The 18,292-nt window shown below is 36.1% G+C and overlaps 2 protein-coding genes across 8 annotated transcripts in view; both read left to right on the forward strand.

Annotated features, from left to right (window-relative positions):
* LOC100747609 (histone acetyltransferase p300) overlaps positions 1-7,818 on the forward strand; it is an 18,842-nt gene extending 11,024 nt beyond the window's left edge. For 3 of the 6 annotated variants that reach the window (XM_033321541.1, XM_012387257.3, XM_033321542.1), the window contains 12 exons: positions 433-567; positions 638-1,114; positions 1,191-1,356; positions 1,600-1,770; positions 1,852-2,085; positions 2,171-2,401; positions 2,480-2,599; positions 2,681-2,982; positions 3,236-3,646; positions 3,732-4,047; positions 4,138-4,564; positions 4,658-6,390. In XM_033321541.1, coding sequence (XP_033177432.1) covers positions 433-567; positions 638-1,114; positions 1,191-1,356; positions 1,600-1,770; positions 1,852-2,085; positions 2,171-2,401; positions 2,480-2,599; positions 2,681-2,982; positions 3,236-3,646; positions 3,732-4,047; positions 4,138-4,564; positions 4,658-5,133 — 3,466 coding nt within the window. In that variant the 3' untranslated portion in view covers positions 5,134-6,390. Of the gene's footprint in view, positions 1-432; positions 568-637; positions 1,115-1,190; positions 1,357-1,599; positions 1,771-1,851; positions 2,086-2,170; positions 2,402-2,479; positions 2,600-2,680; positions 2,983-3,235; positions 3,647-3,731; positions 4,048-4,137 lie in introns of all 6 variants that reach the window. The other 3 variants (XM_033321539.1, XM_012387254.3, XM_033321540.1) reach the window with 1 other exon arrangement.
* A 4,009-nt stretch (positions 7,819-11,827) lies between these two features.
* LOC100746579 (GRB2-associated-binding protein 2) lies at positions 11,828-16,526 on the forward strand. Of its 2 annotated transcripts, none has more exons than XM_012387335.3 (7): positions 11,828-12,883; positions 13,225-13,353; positions 13,438-13,624; positions 13,759-14,040; positions 14,104-14,811; positions 14,893-15,017; positions 15,090-16,526. In XM_012387335.3, exons 1-7 carry the CDS (start codon positions 12,803-12,805, stop codon positions 15,333-15,335), a joined length of 1,758 nt encoding a protein of 585 aa, XP_012242758.1. In that variant the 5' UTR covers positions 11,828-12,802; the 3' UTR covers positions 15,336-16,526. The 2 variants fall into 2 exon arrangements, with proteins under 2 accessions (XP_012242758.1, XP_003490612.1); XM_003490564.4 differs by having other exon boundaries at positions 11,904-12,883; positions 14,878-15,017.
* The last annotated feature ends 1,766 nt before the right edge of the window (positions 16,527-18,292 follow it).

Consider the following 18,292-nt stretch of genomic DNA (forward strand, 5'->3'; position numbering starts at 1 on the left):
ACGGGCCCTCGGGCTAGCATGTACTGCGGAGACGCATCGACATCTGGCAATCATCTTACTCGAAGAATGGGGTCTGCGTGTGGCGAGCTACGGGACAGAAATCGTTGGAATGTTTACTATCACGTGTCGCTACAAATCTTTCTTTTAAGGAGAGCTATAGGGTTACTCAATGCCTTTGTTCGTCCCGTTGACCGCGGCCACGTTTGGCGACTAATTGTCGCCTTGAGCCCAAGCTCATTGTCACAAGTCTCAAACAAATACAATTGGGTAGAATGACGATAAATCGTTTAATTACAATGTTTTTATGGATTTTACCGAGGTTTCAGAGGGAAGGCACCGGTGTCCTCTTATCTCCGACATATATATACATATATAATACATATCTGTATTATATATACATACATAAAATTAAATTATTATATTTTATTACAGTGCCATTAAAAAGGAACAGTTCCAGGAAATGAAGAACGATCATTTGGAATTGGAGCCTTTTGTTGTATGTACAGATTGCGGTAGAAAGGTACATCAGATATGTGTGCTTCACATGGAATCAATTTGGCCTTTAGGGTAAGTAAAACATTTTTTTATGAAATAAATATAAATAGTGTAGTTCTTATAACTAGACTTTTTCTTGTAGATTTACTTGTGATAATTGCTTGAAGAAAAAAGGTCAAAAACGTAAAGAAAATAAATTTAATGCTAAACGTTTACCAGTTACTAAATTAGGTACCTATATCGAAACACGTGTGAACAACTTCTTAAAGAAAAAAGAAGCTGGTGCTGGAGAAGTTGCAATTAGAGTTGTAGCATCCAGTGATAAAGTTGTCGAAGTGAAGCCAGGAATGAGAAGTCGATTTGTGGAAAATGGTGAAATGCCTGGTGAATTTCCGTATAGAGCAAAAGCTTTGTTTGCATTTGAAGAAGTTGACGGAACTGATGTATGTTTCTTCGGCATGCATGTGCAAGAATATGGTAGTGAATGTACACCACCTAATACTCGAAGAGTTTATATTGCGTATTTGGATTCTGTACACTTTTTCCGGCCTAGACAGTTCCGAACAGCAGTATATCACGAAATTCTCCTTGGATACTTGGATTATGCAAAACAATTAGGGTAAATTGAACTTTGTTCATTGAAATTGAAATTTGCAGTATTAATACGTTTATTACAAACTTTTTTTTTTGTATAGATATACAATGGCTCATATTTGGGCTTGTCCTCCTTCTGAAGGTGATGATTACATTTTCCACTGCCACCCGCAAGAACAAAAGATTCCAAAGCCTAAAAGATTACAAGAATGGTATAAGAAAATGTTAGACAAAGGCATGGTTGAAAGGATCGTGCTCGATTACAAAGTTAGTATTAACACATAACTAATCTGAACACATCTTATACAGTCTTATGTGTTTCCTGAGAATTAATTGTCATTCTTGGGTGTCAGAAGAGACTAAAATTAATGTCTGTAGAAGCTAATGTTTACATTGAACTTATAAATTTAAACATAGGATTAGCAGACTACAATTAGAGTTAAATGTTTCTGTTTACAATTTAAAAATGATAAAAATTGGAGGTTAATTTTTTTTATTTATTAATTTCAGGACATTTTAAAACAAGCGATGGAAGATAAACTTACATCTGCAGCTGACTTACCGTATTTTGAAGGTGATTTCTGGCCGAATGTTTTAGAAGAAAGTATCAAAGAATTAGATCAAGAAGAAGAAGAGAAACGTAAACAAGCGGAAGCTGCGGAAGCTGCCGCTGCTAATGCAGTAAGTACAGTTTAGTGATGTATTATTGGAGATGGTAGATAACAAAGAACTAATCATGGTCTATACAACTTTTTGTTACAGATTTTCTCATTGTCAGAGGATTCTGAAACAGGGCCAGACGGCAAAAAGAAAGGGCAAAAGAAAGCTAAGAAATCCAATAAATCTAAGGCAAATCAAAGAAAAAATAGTAAAAAATCTAATACCCCACAAACAGGAAATGATCTTTCAGCGAAAATTTTTGCCACTATGGAGAAACATAAAGAAGTATTCTTTGTTATTAGGTTGCATAGTGCTCAAAGTGCAGCCAGTTTAGCAGTAAGTATTTAGAATTAATTTATATTTATTATTTTTTTTAATAATCGAATAGTATTCTTACGTTCGAAAATAATGCACGTTTTAGCCTATTCAAGATCCTGATCCAGTTATTAATTGTGACCTTATGGATGGCCGCGATGCTTTTCTTACAATGGCTAGAGAAAGACATTATGAATTCTCTTCCTTAAGGCGCGCGAAATTTAGTTCTATGTCTATGCTATACGAATTGCATAACCAAGGTCAAGACAAGTTTGTTTATACTTGCAATAATTGTAAGAGCCATGTAGAAACAAGATATCATTGTACGGTTTGTGATGTAAGTATTAAAACAATCATCTGTAAATATGTTTCGTCCTATTTTTAAACAATCTAATGTTATTATTTATTATGCTAGGATTTTGATCTGTGTATAAGCTGTAAAGAAAAAGACGGCCATCCTCATCATATGGAAAAACTTGGTTTAGATTTGGATGATGGTTCATCGCCGGCCGATGCTAAACAAGCTAATCCACAGGTAAAAATATATTTTTATTAACTGAATATATCAATAATTTTGCTATAAATATTTATAATAAATACTTTTATTTTATAATAGGAAGCGCGTAAACTTTCAATTCAAAGATGTATTCAATCGTTGGTGCACGCGTGTCAATGTAGAGATGCTAACTGTCGTTTAACAAGTTGTCAAAAGATGAAGAGAGTAGTAACGCATACTAAAGTTTGCAAACGAAAGACGAACGGTGGCTGTCCAATCTGTAAACAATTGATAGCGTTGTGCTGTTATCATGCTAAACACTGCCAAGAGACTAAATGTCTTGTTCCATTCTGTTCGAACATCAAACATAAGCTGAAACAACAACAGCTTCAACAGCGGCTACAACAAGCGCAGTTGTTAAGGTAAATACCTCAGTAGTAGTAGTAGTAGTAGTAGTAGTAGTAGTAGTAGTAGTAGTAGTAGTAGTAGTAGTAGTAGTAGTAGTAGTAGTAGTAGTAGTAGTAGTAGTAGATAATAATAATAATAATAATAATAATAAATAATAATAATAATAATAATAATAATAATAATAACAATAACAACAACAACAACAACGTTAGAGTAATAATTTCCAAGGATAACTAGGTGTTTATCTTTCTTTTTAATCTGTTTCAGGAGACGAATGGCTGCGATGAATAGCAGACCCACAGGTCCAGTGGGAGCGATGCAATCCGGACAACAGAGTTCAAATGTTACTATGACCACAGGTGTTGCTATGAAACCAGGTGTCAGTCCTACCAATTTACCTTCGCCACATCAACCTGGAATAGGATTGAAACCTGGAACTCAAACACCACCTGCTCACGTTCTCCAAGTTGTTAAGCAAGTACAGGAAGAAGCTGCACGGCAACAAGTGCCGCATGGTTATGGTAAAGTAACGCCAGGTGGTGGAGTTGGTGCTGGAGTTGGCGTTGGAGGACAAACGGGTGGCGTAATGCCACCACCTCCAATGCAACGGCCAATGCCTGTACAAATGCCAAATCCTGGCGGTACGCATCTTATTCCAATGGATCAATGGACAGCAAGGTGAGCTATTGAATATAATAATTAAAATACCGTACACAGATATGTATCATAAAGAGAGGTATTAAAGCTACACCTTTATTTACAGTAGGTATCAGCCAAGTGCACTGATGCAACAGAATCCTGGTTTGAGACAGCAAACGCCGCAACAGTTAATGCAACAGCAGCAACAACATCAAGGGCAGCCAGCAATAGCTATGGGAGGACAGATGCCTAGACAAGCTGGAGTTCTTGGTGGTCCTGTTAATCAAGTTGGTCCTCAAACTCAAAGCAACATGCACAAGCATGTATTGCAGCAACTTATGCAAACTCTTAAGAATCCCCATACTCCTGAACAGCAAAACCAAATACTTCAAATACTCAAAAGCAATCCACCGATTATGGCTGCTTTTATCAAACAACGGGTATGACGATTAATTTCTTCTATATTATTTGTCTGCTGACATTTTTGATTTTAATAATTTCTATCACCATATAATTTTTTAAATTAATAGGCACTTGCTCTAAATCAACAACAAAGTGGTCAATATGGTGGAGGAGTGGGCGGACCTTTGGGTCCTAATCAGCCGCAGCAACAACCTGCTCTGCAACATATAATGTCTCAGCAGCAGCAGCAGCAGCAACAGCATCAGCAGCAGCAGCAGCACCAACAACAGCAACAACAGCAAGGCAGAATGCAAATACAGGCAATGCTAAATCAACAACAACAACAGCAGCAGCAGCAGCAACAACCTGTTCAACAGCAACCACCACAGTGGTATAAACAGCAAATGCTGGTATTGCAAAGGCACCAGCACCCGTCGCAGCAGCAACAACACCCACAGCAGCAGCAGCAACAGCAGCAGCAACAACAACAACAATTTACACAACCACCAGCACCGCCTTATGGCCAACAGCGACCTATAAGGCCGCCCCTTCTCGGTAAGAATTATTTAATTCTGGAGAAAACGAGATTCGTCGAGCCGCTTGGTTCGTGGTCTAACGTTTGCCACGATTCCGCGTATTCTTCTCCAGGTTATGGTGGCTTTAGCGAACAAGGATACGGTCAACCTGGCTTAAAACCAACACCACCTCCGGTACCTTCTCCGCAAGGTGTGATGGGGCCTCCAGGGATTTCTGTACAGCAACAATTAATGCAGTCCGTTCGATCTCCACCGCCAATTCGTTCTCCTCAACCAAATCCTTCCCCACGACCGGTTCCCTCTCCACGTAATCAGCCAGTTCCTTCTCCTCGATCAGGACCGGTGCCATCACCCCATCATCATCCACCTCATGGTACACCAACACATTCACCGGCTCATGAACTCGGTGGGCCAAGTGAAATGATGCTTTCGCAGCTGAGTGGTGGAACTGGTGCACCGACTGGTCACCCGGGTACCATGCCGCATCATCCATCTCCAGCTCCACCGCCCACTAGTGGCACAGACTCGAGTGAAGTGACGCCCATGACGCCACAAGATCAACTTTCAAAATTTGTCGAAGGATTGTAGTGACTGTTAGTGAAGTCGGTTAACACGAGTGACTATGTTAGTGGGCGAACGATGATCTTGCATCGTATGTCAACCGTTTAGAAAGAACGGTCGCTGTTCCACCTCTCTGTCATGAGAACAGGGAGAGTAACTTCCATCCGTTCTGCGTTCCTAGCTTCGTGGAGATCAGGTACAACTACTTACGTCCGGTACACTGACCAAGTGCTGATGTTCAGAGACGGGTCAGAGTACCACTGGTGCGACCAAATTAATCCCGGATGACGCGTGTTTCTTTTTTCTATCTCCGAGTTAAGGTGCAGGAGCGATACAGCGTGTTGTGGTGCTGCTTAGATGCTCCGCGAAGATTCTACAGCTGGCTCAATGGACACTTGAACTTACGTTATTGTATTCTCGTATCTCAACCTCGGCTCCCCAATTGCGAACCAGTGGAACGACGAGAAACAATTAATTTGAAACTATACACACATGAAATCAAGAGAGACTATTAATACTTTCTCCCCGTAAATATACATACATATACAAAAGAAACACACACTATGTCCCTGCCCAAACTTTTATTCCCCTTACACATGACTTTTTCATCTATACCACCTTCCCTCGCTGCTGCTCATGCAGGCTGAGTGAAATCGTACAAATGTGTTGTGTATACTTAACGTTAATTGATAATTAATAGTTCAAATATTATTAGCGTAGCGATTATATGCAGTTATTATATACCACTATTATTATTATCGTGACAAGATGCAAAGTATATAACAAGAAAAAAAAACGAACTTTATGAAAATGGAAAGATATCGAAAAAGAAATCAACAACATTGTATGTAAGGAAGGGAGAAAAGAATTTAGTGGAAAGTTAAGTAATGTTAACTTAGGTTAATTTGTTATTAAGAGATCGCAACGGTTGCCGAAGGTTGTGCCGAAACCTTAGCACCATTAAATTTTATGGATCATTCTGAAATTAACCTTCAAAATAATCTGCTAAATTGTCTATGGGAAAGAAACCTAATAACAGGACAGGCGAGACAACGCGGATTAACGGTGTCGCAACCAAAAAGTAGAAATTCACAAGCTTACTAATGGGAGGATTTATAAATCGTGTTAATTTTGACAACAAAAGTTTTTCAAACCGAGGGTCCAACATGTACAGTTCAATCAAAATATGTAGCTACGAAGCGTAAACGAAAAGGACCCTCGCATGAAAATCGTTCTGTACATACTATACTATTATTACGATAATAATAACGATTATTATTAATTTCCCTGTCTATTATGAATTTATTATTATTATTATTATTATTATTGCTATTATATATAATTATTATTGATTCTTAATTATTATCATTACTATAATTGCTCTACTACTACTACTATTATTATTAATAATATTATTTTTATTATTCTTATTATTACCATTATTACTATTAATATTATTATAAAAGAAAAATTCAAAACACATAAGTATAGTGTTAATATTCGGGAAAAAAGCGAGAAAGGGATCCACACACACGCGTTATAATTATAATAGGATATCTCTGTGCACGATAAACCCGAGAAAAAGAAATACAAATACAGATACAAGTACACATACATACCGAAGTATGTGACTATGCCAGTGCTGTATCATAGTAAACTATAAGTGTAACTTTTCCTCTCTCTTTTTTCTTCGATACCTATTTAAATGACTAGCTGGTAACGAATGATGCGTGAAGGTGTACTTCGGAAGTCCGTATCGTCGGATATTTTTTAAATACACGGTGTACAATGTAGCCACCATGTAACCAAGCTATAACCGATTTAATCATAATCAGAATCATTAATGGCACATGCAACCGGTGTAAGATTCATATTTAAACGTGGCGTTTCCGTCGACGAAAGCGCGGTCCGATTCGAAACAAAAGGCCAGAGAGATCATGACCCGTTTGAGAGACACGTTACCTCTTGAAAAATGTATTTGACTCATTCTGATACATTTATCATCAGATATATCTACATACATATAACACCGTACATTTCCATTTGTCTTATATACATCGGTACCCTTTGAATTCGTTATAAAAGGAGGCAAAAAGCATTTTTCTTTTTTTTATAAAAATAAAGAAAGAATCTAACGAACGATTGGCGAATGTTCTTTGCCTTGAAAATTTTAATCGCAGGGTTGGACGGGGGTAAGTTTAACGAGAATAGTTCGTTTAAGACAACCGGTTTTCTTTCACTCAATTAAGCTCCAAGCTCGAAAGATCGCTTTTTGTTATTTTTAAACTATTTTAAATTCCTTTATAAATCGGTTAATGTGAATCGTCAATCGATTCCGAAACATTCCTTTTGTTATGTATTCTCTTTCTCGCCCTTTCCTCTATCCACCGGTTTTTCTCTACGTCCTTCGTCCCTCGGACTAGTTTTATAGAAAGAACGTCGTAGATTCGTCTTTCCAAGATCGTCGTATAAAAGGACAAAACGAAAGAGAAAAAAAGATAATTATGTAGAATTATGTGATAGCAGTTGAATCGAGCGGGTCAACTATAAATCGGTTGAGAAACAAATCCTGTCGTGCGTCTGAAATTTCTAAAAATGAGATGAAAACGAAAAGCAAAGATTAAGAAACAAAGTAACACAAAGAACAAAAAATAACAATCTACGAAATGCGGATGGTTATTAACTGTAGATTTAAGTAAACGATTTTACTAGTAAAAAGAAGAGTAATAATAACGACGAAGACCCAAAAGTATTTGGCTTAGTATGGCTGTGTTTAGGGCAGTGTTGTAAATCTGAAAGTGGTATACCTTTTTTGGTAGTAAACTCTTTAAGAGCGGATAATCGAACGCTATCGTGTACCAATCCGACGATCGCGATCTACACGAGTCATTTTATCGTTTGATTTTATTAATAATTAATTACTAACGAAGATGACACAATTGATAAGAATCGGCGTTCATTTGCGAATGAATCGTAAAAATACGATATGCGATGGGTGTGTGCGTGTGCACAGATATAAAGAAAAATGAGTTTTCTCTTTCTGGAGATAGTTCGAGCACATAATTGCGAGTGTAAAAATGGGTCTTAGTGTGTTCGAACATCGAGAAAGAGATTGGATTGTAGATTCGCGAAAAATTACTTCTGTAGATGATAAAAAAGAAAAAGAAAGAAACGAATGAAACGGAAGCGATTTGCACGTCGGATCTGTTGGTACGTCGGCGTTCGTGGACAATTTATTATTGTAACGAAAAGCGAACGATACAACACTATATATATATATTATATATGTACTATATATATTATATATGTATTACATATATTATATATATACATTATATGTATTATATATATATATAATATATATACTATATATGTATTATACGATTTGTTTTTCTTTTTATATTATCAAACACAATATAGGCCGCGGTTATATCATGATGGAGTAAACGTTAATTAATTAATTAATTAATTAATTATTCGATAGACCATAATTGCAAACAAAACTATGGAATATAATTATTATTATTACGCTATTATTATTGAAATACCAACTATAGAGTACTACTTTTTATTATGACATTTCGTAACTAGTGAATTGATTATCTAATTAAAGATTAATGAGACGCAAGTGTAACATTTATCCCCCTCGCTCCCCCCAGGTAAAAAAAGAAAGAGCTCACACCGTTCTTCATCCCAGTCTCTTTTTCTTTTCCCGAGGATAAAAGTCTCGAGAGAGACAATGAAAATTTTCTCTCGATCCAGCCCCTCGAATCCTGATCCAACACTGCATCGGTCACGATAAATGTACAATATTTAATATAGTGCGCTTTCCTTTATTTATTTTTGTCGGTGGGATTCTCGTCGTTCTCGCTAAACGAGACAAACGGAAATGGAAAGAAAAGATACTGTCACCGTCGCCATTCAGATACCTTTTTGTATCCCCTGGTGTAAAGACCGTTCGCAGAGTGACTTAGGAAAAACTTTAGTTAACGTCTTGTTTGCCCCCGTGTTCGCTATTCATTTTGTAAACGCGTTTTGTAAAATATATATGTTCGGTTTAGATGTGTGAAAGTTAGCCTCACGATATCCACTCGGAGAGGGGAAAGTGAATTTAGGTTTTTGCTACAGTTTTGTACTCTTGGACGTAAAAAAGACTTCGTTTTTCTCTTAACGATTTGTAACGTAGATAAGAATACTGTATGTTGATGTTCATGAATATTTAACCGAATATTGTTATATTATTATTAAAAAAGAAGTTTTAAAAATACATTCCATTTTTATTTTTCTCTCAGCTCAGGTTATATATGTACATACGTGTATCGAAAGACCAAAATCCTTCTTAAGAAGTATTTCTTATCGATAGTATTTATATAATCGCGAAAGAGTTACTAAGAAAGAAACGAATTATTTTTATCTTATCTTCCGAACAGAGACGGATCTTCTTATCCGTATACATCGAAACACTTTGAATTCTTTGTCACATTGCGCGTGTATCCCTTAATAAAGTACATATTTCAATACTCACAATGTGAACAACTAAAGTTTTTCTGTTAACTCTGTTATATTTGCCGCTTTACTTGCTCTTACTTGCTACTACTCGTCCGTTCAGCAACTTCGCTTCGAACAATCGTCTTTAATGTTTGTATATTTATTTAAAATTATTCGTTTCTCACCACGTGCACGATATATGGTCTCTTTCTAACTTTTTTCGAAACTTAGCCTCTTCTTACGTATCATTCATATATTTTACACGATATTTGTACATAGAATTTCATTAACAAGATATAGCGTTCAAACGCGTATGTACCCTTGTCTCGACCTGTCGACAAGTTGTACGGATTCTCAATTAAACGAGGACTTATATTTTAGTTCCATCGGATGGCAGAAAAATAAAGAAAAAGGAAGAACCAAAGTACAGTGCGACCTTCTGGCTTTCAAGGACTCCTAGGTTCTCACTGTCTTAACTTAAAATGGGACTAAAGTATGCAACGAACGCAACGCGTGTTTTTCTTCTATTTTCTCATCCTATTTATTCTTCTTGCGTTCGCCGAATCTCCTTTCCTTAGGTTTAAGAACTAATCACTTATCCGATTACAGCGCATAATGTAACAACGTAAACGAAACTGGCACGTAAGAATTATACATATACGTGTATATATTTATACATACTTACCATTAACACAATATGAAAAATCTGACGAAATAAAGTTTACGTATAATTATTTGAATACTGGACATTGTACCTGTGTGCTCTCAGACACCTTTCTCGCGATCATTTCACGTTTCAACTTCTGAATCCTGTCACGATCTGTGGATTCCTGTTCGAGCGCAGTCTTATTTATACATAACATGTCGTTCGTTTCGTTGTCCTTTGTGTACACAAACGTATTTAAATGTACATTTCTTGCAAAGAGTTGTTCACGAGGATTCGTCAATATTCCAAAAGTCAGTAACGAGGGCAGTATTGATGGTAACACATCGAATTAAATCAAATTGGAACACAGGCTTTTGTACGATTTCGTGAGAATTTCCGTTCCCTTCGTTCGACCGAAGTCCGAAGCGATTGCTGTCCGTCAGTTCTTCCGCCTTATCTGTCGTTTTCAGCGACGAATCCTTGTTGAACGATATCGTTGGACGGATAACAAAAGAAGGAAGTTCAGAGTCCCCATTCAGATCTATATGTACCAAGTTTACACGTACGATATGTTTATATTATCGCTTATATATAAACATATATAATATATATAAATATATATAATATATAAATATGTATGTGATATATATATATATTATATCATATTCTATATACATATTGTACACACATATACAGGTACACGTGATACACGTGTAACGATATTACAATATTACAGTGATTGCGGAGGAATCACGACTCTGTTAACGAAAGAAAGCTCAATGTATAGAGGTATATACATAGATTATCATAGAGAATAGGGCAGCTGTGAAGAAGATTTTCTAGGTGTTAAGAGAGACCGTATACATACTTAGATTTTGGAATCGCCATGTCGAGATCGAATGCGATGTGGAACATTTCGAGTACGCTAATCGGAGCAATTATTCGTCCAATGGAATAGATATAACGAAACCGAAACTCTATATAACGAAATCCATCTGTACACGAGTCTCCGTTTTATACCGTACTTACGTGTCAAATAAATGTACTTGTCTGTAAAATGTATCGCGACTCCTTTTGTACTGTATTGACGCGACTTTGATAGCGAAGCATTCCATGTGTAAACGTGTTTGTTATATTTATTGTAGAATGAACCCCTGATTTACGCTATTCGTTTTCATCTTTTTACGACCCCATGTACATGTTTCGTTTCAACAGCTGGTTTGCGACACCGATGTTACCATCGCGACGGAATTGTATAGAAAAAACAAAATATTTAATAAACGATTTATGGATTATTCGACTTCGGTTTCTCTTTGTAGAATGGCGAACGTGACCTCTTCAACAGAATATCGCTAATCAGAAATGAAAGCCAGGTTTAAATATCGATCGGCGTCTACCGCGTTAAGTACTGAATTGCAAATTAGCCGAACGATATACCTCGGCTTTGCTTGTTACTCGTTTATCTGCATACTAGTACTTATTAATCATTGTAATTGCTTAGAGTTGTTGAGTTTTGTGTGTCTAGTCGTTGTCGGTTTGCAATTAAATATGACAAGACGAGAATTTGTTCTATCATTCGTTATAATTCCGCTTGTAACCATTTACGCAAATAAGCTTAGTTAATTGTATCGATATGTTTCTTGTTTTGACGAACGTCAGTGTTTATTTAACCGCAAGAGTTCACGCGACTTGAAATCGCGAATCGGTCGAAATTTCTGGAATGCAGAATGATTCCGCCCGTAATCTGAATACGTGTCGTGAATAGCAATTTGCGAGAAAGCAATAGTTTATAATACGGAATCGTACAGAACAATATTTATTATTACATAGATTTATTTAGTTATTTGTGTATAGATGGAATTTTGACACTTATATACAAACAAAAACATATACATGTATATGTATGTTGAGAGACAAGATCATGTTTAACGCCGATCTTGGAACTTCCTCGGTAATTCCTTTGTTCGCTTTGTTGAATTACAGTCAGAACTTTCAACTCGAACGCACTACTGCGCCATTCATTCAGGTCACGAGACGACGATGCGTCATGTAGCTCTGTTAATCAAATGAATCCAAACAAATTTTCATAACACGAGCAACAACTTGATTCCCCGAGTGATTCAGGATTCGATATAGACTGGAGCGTCTGATTTTGCCATTTACAGCTATATAGGCCGAGAAAAGCGTGTGTCATCTATGATGGTTGACATAGCTTGGCATGCGTGGCCAAGATGGTGGTGGTAATGGAGGCACCATGACGATAGTCGGATTTCTCTACGTATCATCGTCCCGCTTCGGTGTTCCTCTTTAATTCTTCTGTAGCTCCTCAGAGGGTGTTTATCGTTGATGATGCGCGTTTGTGGTGGAACGTTGTTGATGTGTTAGTTGTGCATCATCGAAGAGAGATCGCTAGATGGTCGGTATATCTGTGAGATTGCTGCTGCGCCGTCCGAAAATAGATAAATGAACGACGAGCGTGCCATCCTTGTTGTCGGTGGTTCCACGCACTCTCTAACAATGCACAATTATTAAAAGGTTCATAGCCAACATCGGGGTGTAGGAATGGAGGTACTCAAAACCAGCCAGGAGATTGTGCACGAAGGGTGGCTCATTAAGTCGCCACCTACCAAACTTTGGCGAGCGGTTAGTATTTCATAGAACAATAACAAATTCGAAATTCTACTCGGTTCGTCAATTTTTTTATTGTTTACATTTTTAAATGCTTGTCAAATCGCTATGTCTACATTTGTTCGTTGAGCTTTTACGAATTCTAACCTCGTATGCTGAAAAATGTTTCATAAGTATGGAATGTTGTGATATTTTTATCCAAGAATGTTAATGTTCTAATTACTTTTTCGCTTATATCGCAGTGCAGACAATGTTTTATGCTGTGCACAGTAATTAAATTTAAATGACAACTTAAATATATAGAATTTATATATTCCTTTTTAAATATTTTCTACGATACGTTTGTTTATTTCCAGAGATGGAGGAAAAGGTGGTTTGCTCTTCGACATAGTGGAGAATTACCTGGACAATATTTTTTGGAGTATTATACAGACAGACGTTGTAGAAAATTAAAAGGTCGTATTGATCTTGATCAATGCGAACAGGTAGTTACCTATTTGGAGATCTTTATCCTGACTTACATAACTGAATTTGCTTATGTCTTAATATTCACTTTTATTTGCAAATAGGTGGATGCAGGCTTAAGATTTGAAAATCGCAAGCAAAAATATCAGTATATGTTCAATGTTAAAACACCAAAAAGAACTTATTATCTAGTAGCAGAAAGTGAAGCTGATATGAATAAGTGGGTGGATGCTGTATGTCAAGTTTGTGGTTTAAAGGCCTATACTCAAGATGAGGAGCAACAATGTCAAAGTACATATTGTTATCATTTGAGATATCTGGAACTTAATAAGATCAATAATATATATCAGATATATATATATATATATATATATATATATATAAGATAATAGGATTTTATACAATATTATTCATTCTTTTTATAGTGTTCCAATTTGAAACACAAGAATCCCCACCGATTTCACCTACTAGTACTATTTCGGGCCCATACATTCCTATTAGCGAATGTATTTCTGGTCGACGGTTAAATGATACTAGCTCCCTCAATTCGGCTTTGGGGCAAGGACCTGAACATTATGATGCCCCAAGACGATTGGCCCCATCCCCTTCTAGATCTCCTACAACAACAGATGCGGAAAGTGTTTTCACCGATGATGAATGGACTGCTCCGGTGCCTAGCGTGAACTGGGAAACTTTCCCTTCCTCGGGTAAATATAATCAATATATGTTTTTAATTGCACTACGTGAATAACATTATATTTTTATAATAGGCGAATCCAAACAACCGCATAGTTCGAGTGATGCCGAAATTGGTTCTTGGAGTGTTCGAAAACGATTTGGGAAATTAAGAATCGTTGACTCCATTGTACCGCCTTCTGTAGAAAAGTTACCAGCACCTCCTAGGCCACCAAAACCTCCTCATATGTTACCTGAAAATCCTGGTCATAATTATTTAAATTTAGATGGTGCTACCGAAAGCTCAAAACCTACAACTCCAGCGACTCCTGCGCCATCGACTCCCGCAACTGCAATTGTAACAGACGAATCATATGATTTTCCAAGATCTCACCAACCTGGAGCACCCGAGTCAAACACTATAGATAAACATTTTTACTCCAATGCTGCTCCAAGTAATGTCGAAGATACACGCGTATTCCGCTACGACTTTCAGGAAGAGGAACCGTCGAGTCCACGCTCTGAGAGTTCAGCAACTGCTACGTATTCAAATTTACCAAGTCCACTTGTGCGAGATAATTCAACTTCAGTACCAACAACAGTGGCACCACCGCCGCCAGTTGTTTATCGGGAATTAAAACCAGGAAGAAAAACTAGCGATTCTACATCGGTCATTAGTAATGAAGCGTCTCCAGGACCGACAGTGTCAGTTTTGGAAATGAGTTCTGCCGAACACTCTCCTGCCGAGCCTCCGAGTATTAACAGGAAGCTTAAACCTCCATTGAATAAATCTCCCGTAGAAGGTATGATTATTTACATTTTCTTTTCCCAACCATCATATTTGAGAAAAAAAATTATTCATATTATAGGACCTTTGCAATTAGCTTCTCCACCTGGAAGAGGAAGAATTAGAGCGGCTCCTAGTCCTACACCTCCAACTCACGTTCATTCGAATCGACATCAATCGACGTCAGATGAAGATAATAATGCTTTCGATGATAAAGAAGAGGTATATAAAAATATATTTTATATACCTCTTCTTTGTAAACATGATTGTATTTGACATAAATTTTTGTTTCAGATATACTATTATCAAGATCAAAACACGTTTATTCCTGCTTCGAATCGACGTCTTGTTGTTTTGCAATATCTAGATCTCGATTTGGAAGCAACAGAAAATTTCACTTCTTCGAGTTTGCCACCAACTCAGTCCCCTCCAAACACAACGGTGTATAAAACTGTGGATTTTCTGAAAACCGAAGCGTTTAATCGCACTCGTCAACGAGTCGAAGAGGAGAGAAAACAATGTACGGATGAACTGGCATAGCTTTGAACTTTGTTTTCTAGATCTTTCAGCGTAACGAACAGGAAGAATAGTAGGAACGTAACTTCTTTTTACGTAGCGTATAATATTGTTATCATTTAGTAATACTTCACGATATTACAAAATTGCGATTCCTACGCAGTATTTAGCGATTTTTCAAGCGCTTTTTAAATTTTTATGTTTGTTATTGAATCGAAGATTATTTGAAATCTTCATTATCGCGCGATTATATATCATAGTTGGAAACCGAAGAGAGCAATATTCAATGGACCAAAAATGTAATATTAAAGTTAAGGCAGAACAATGAAGAAAGAAGAAAAATAGTAGTTTCGCGAAACTCGCATCAGAATTTATTAAAGAATTTTTAATTAGAAGAGTAAGTATTATTACATTTAGATACGAACTGTTTTTACATAGATTTTACATATGTCTAAAATGAGAAAAAGGCATTTTAATCGTAAACTATGCAATGAATTACGGATGTATGACATCGCTGAAAATTTTAGGATATCCTAATTTTAAGTATAAAACAAATAATATGTAATATATTTTCAAAGTGCCTGAAGTTATTGTTTTTCTTTTTTTGCTAAGGCGATGAGTTGTTTGTTATTGCATGGAAAGTGAAATATCATATTTATGGTTATAAATATGGTGTGAATGTATAAAAATCGTTTTACAACTATTTTCTAGGAAATAATATTTTGAAAATTTATGTTCTTTTTTGACATATATTCTTTTTTGACGTTTTTAGATGTTTTCTTTTTAAGTATAATTTTTATTATAATTATTAACAGTGTACTCACTGTACCTGCTGAAACAAATCTATAATGCGTGGTAATAGAAATCTTGGCCATAAAATTACAATGCAAAAAAGACATGCATATTTTTTAACAGCTACTAAACCACAAACTGTATGTTATGATTACATATGTTTACATATACATATATGTATTAAAAGTACGTGAAAAACTATATATTTTATGTATAAAACACACACACACACACACACACACACACATATGTTTTACTTTTATAATAGCTATCACTTATGGTATTTACTGTAATTTTTGTACCAATGACATTTTTATACTATTGACAAGTTGTTTGTCAGTATGACTAAAAAGAGATATATGTTTACCGGGGTTTCAATTACCTGTAGTGAAAGAAGGAAATTAATAGAGTATATTTAGAATGAAATTTTTAAGTTTCTGTAAGTACACTTGGTTCTGAAACAAAAAATAATTTCCCACCAAATTTAAAGGCTATATTAACTTTTGTGCGATTCGTATCATCCAGAAGTAAATATCTATATTTATTTCCAAAGATTTGTATATTATTAAAAAAAGCTATCTATCTCACCATATACGACAAACAATTTTTTGATTATAAACGGTTAGCACAATTTATTTATAGTAACAAAACTATATCGTATATTTATGCGATTAAATAGAAGTAAGTTTTTTTATAAGTAATCAAATATAATAAGTATGTTTCTTTGATTTCTTTTTATGACATAGTTAAATTTGAATTTTTATTTATTTCAAATTCGAAAATTTGCAAATGTGTTAAAAACAAAAACACGGAATAGTAAGAGAGTTTTGAATGAAGTATTCGCTGTGTGTACTTGCTATAACATTTGTTTTATAACAATTCGTAATCGTTAATGCTGACAATACTTATGTTCGATGAAACACAAACTGAAAGTCATTAAGGATAACATTTATTAATAGTGCGGATTTTTATGCATCTATAGGAAATTTAAAATTGCAAAAATGCACATAATATGCAAAGATGTCCAAAATACAGTATTTATTATAATATTCAACAAAATATAAAAATACGAATTCGCATAAAACTCCGTATTCTATTTATTATAAGCAGAATAGACAAACCTTTCATATCTTTCGTTTATATTATCGGTCGATAAGGTACGCTGCTATATCGACTCGGCACGGGAAGGTCGTGAAAACGTTCAGGGATATGCTGTCAGGTTATTGGCCTGGTTGGTGCTTGGTGGGACCGATGGAAAACAGAGCCTCATTCGCTCGCTAACCGCCGAGCGTGCGTTAGTTTTGTTTGTTTTCGGGCTCGTCACGTAAGTACATTGTTTTCTTCCCTCGTGAAACGAAATTGCATCGTGTAGTATCAGAGGCTTTACGCGTCGCGACTAACAATACTCGCCGGGGTGAATTTTCCTTCTTTGTGTTAAATTTGTGAAGCATCGAATCTGTTGTGTTTTTATCTTTTTGACTGTTTTTATCGAAAAGTGTGATCATCGACTTTGTGCGACCAGCCTGTTTTACTTTTGGAATCAAGGCGAATCCGACGAACTGGAAGCCACTGAAAACAATCATAGCGGAACTTCGAGTTTCATTTTCAAGGTAAGGACCCGCCAGTTTTGTATACATCGCAATCTGTATATGATATATGTATGTCGTAACTCTAGTTCCACGTGATGATCGATCTACTGCCACTTGTTGGCGATGAAAATGTCTATTGATTGACGTTAATGAGAGTTCAACATCGATGAAATTACACGTTGTTTTCTCACGTAGGAACATAATTTGATATGTTACAACGAGTATAATTCGTTAAAAGTAAAAATATATTTTTACGTAATCTTTTTATCCAAGAAAGGATCTTTCGAAAGTATCTAACCAAAACACGAGTGTTAAACTTCCTATGTTTCTTTATCGAATACAGGAAAACAGAACGAAAATATTTTCTCGGGTAATTATTAAGCTAAATTTCATAATTCTTCGAACAAATAAAGCGAATTCAAAGTCGAAGGTGGCTCGAGTATATGGCGTGTGTAGGTTTCTCGGCCACTTGTGGATTTTCCAGCTAACCAACTGAAACGATATACGTAATATGTAGTCGCTCGGATTACCGTTCCTGTGACCCTCTCGTCGTTGCAGCGTGACACTCGTCACGAATATCCGGGTGGATATTTAACATTG

The sequence above is a fragment of the Bombus impatiens genome, unplaced genomic scaffold (genome assembly GCF_000188095.3).
Source record: "Bombus impatiens unplaced genomic scaffold, BIMP_2.2 scf_0463, whole genome shotgun sequence".
Lineage (NCBI taxonomy): Eukaryota > Metazoa > Arthropoda > Insecta > Hymenoptera > Apidae > Bombus > Bombus impatiens.

Coding starts and splice junctions, on each gene's coding strand:
- LOC100746579 (XM_003490564.4), top strand. CDS start 12,803: ATGGAGGTACTCAAAACCAGCCAGGAGATTGTGCACGAAGGGTGGCTC. Junction 14,041..14,103: donor GGAAACTTTCCCTTCCTCGG/GTAAATATAATC, acceptor TTTTTATAATAG/GCGAATCCAAACAACCGCAT. Junction 14,812..14,877: donor GAATAAATCTCCCGTAGAAG/GTATGATTATTT, acceptor TTCATATTATAG/GACCTTTGCAATTAGCTTCT.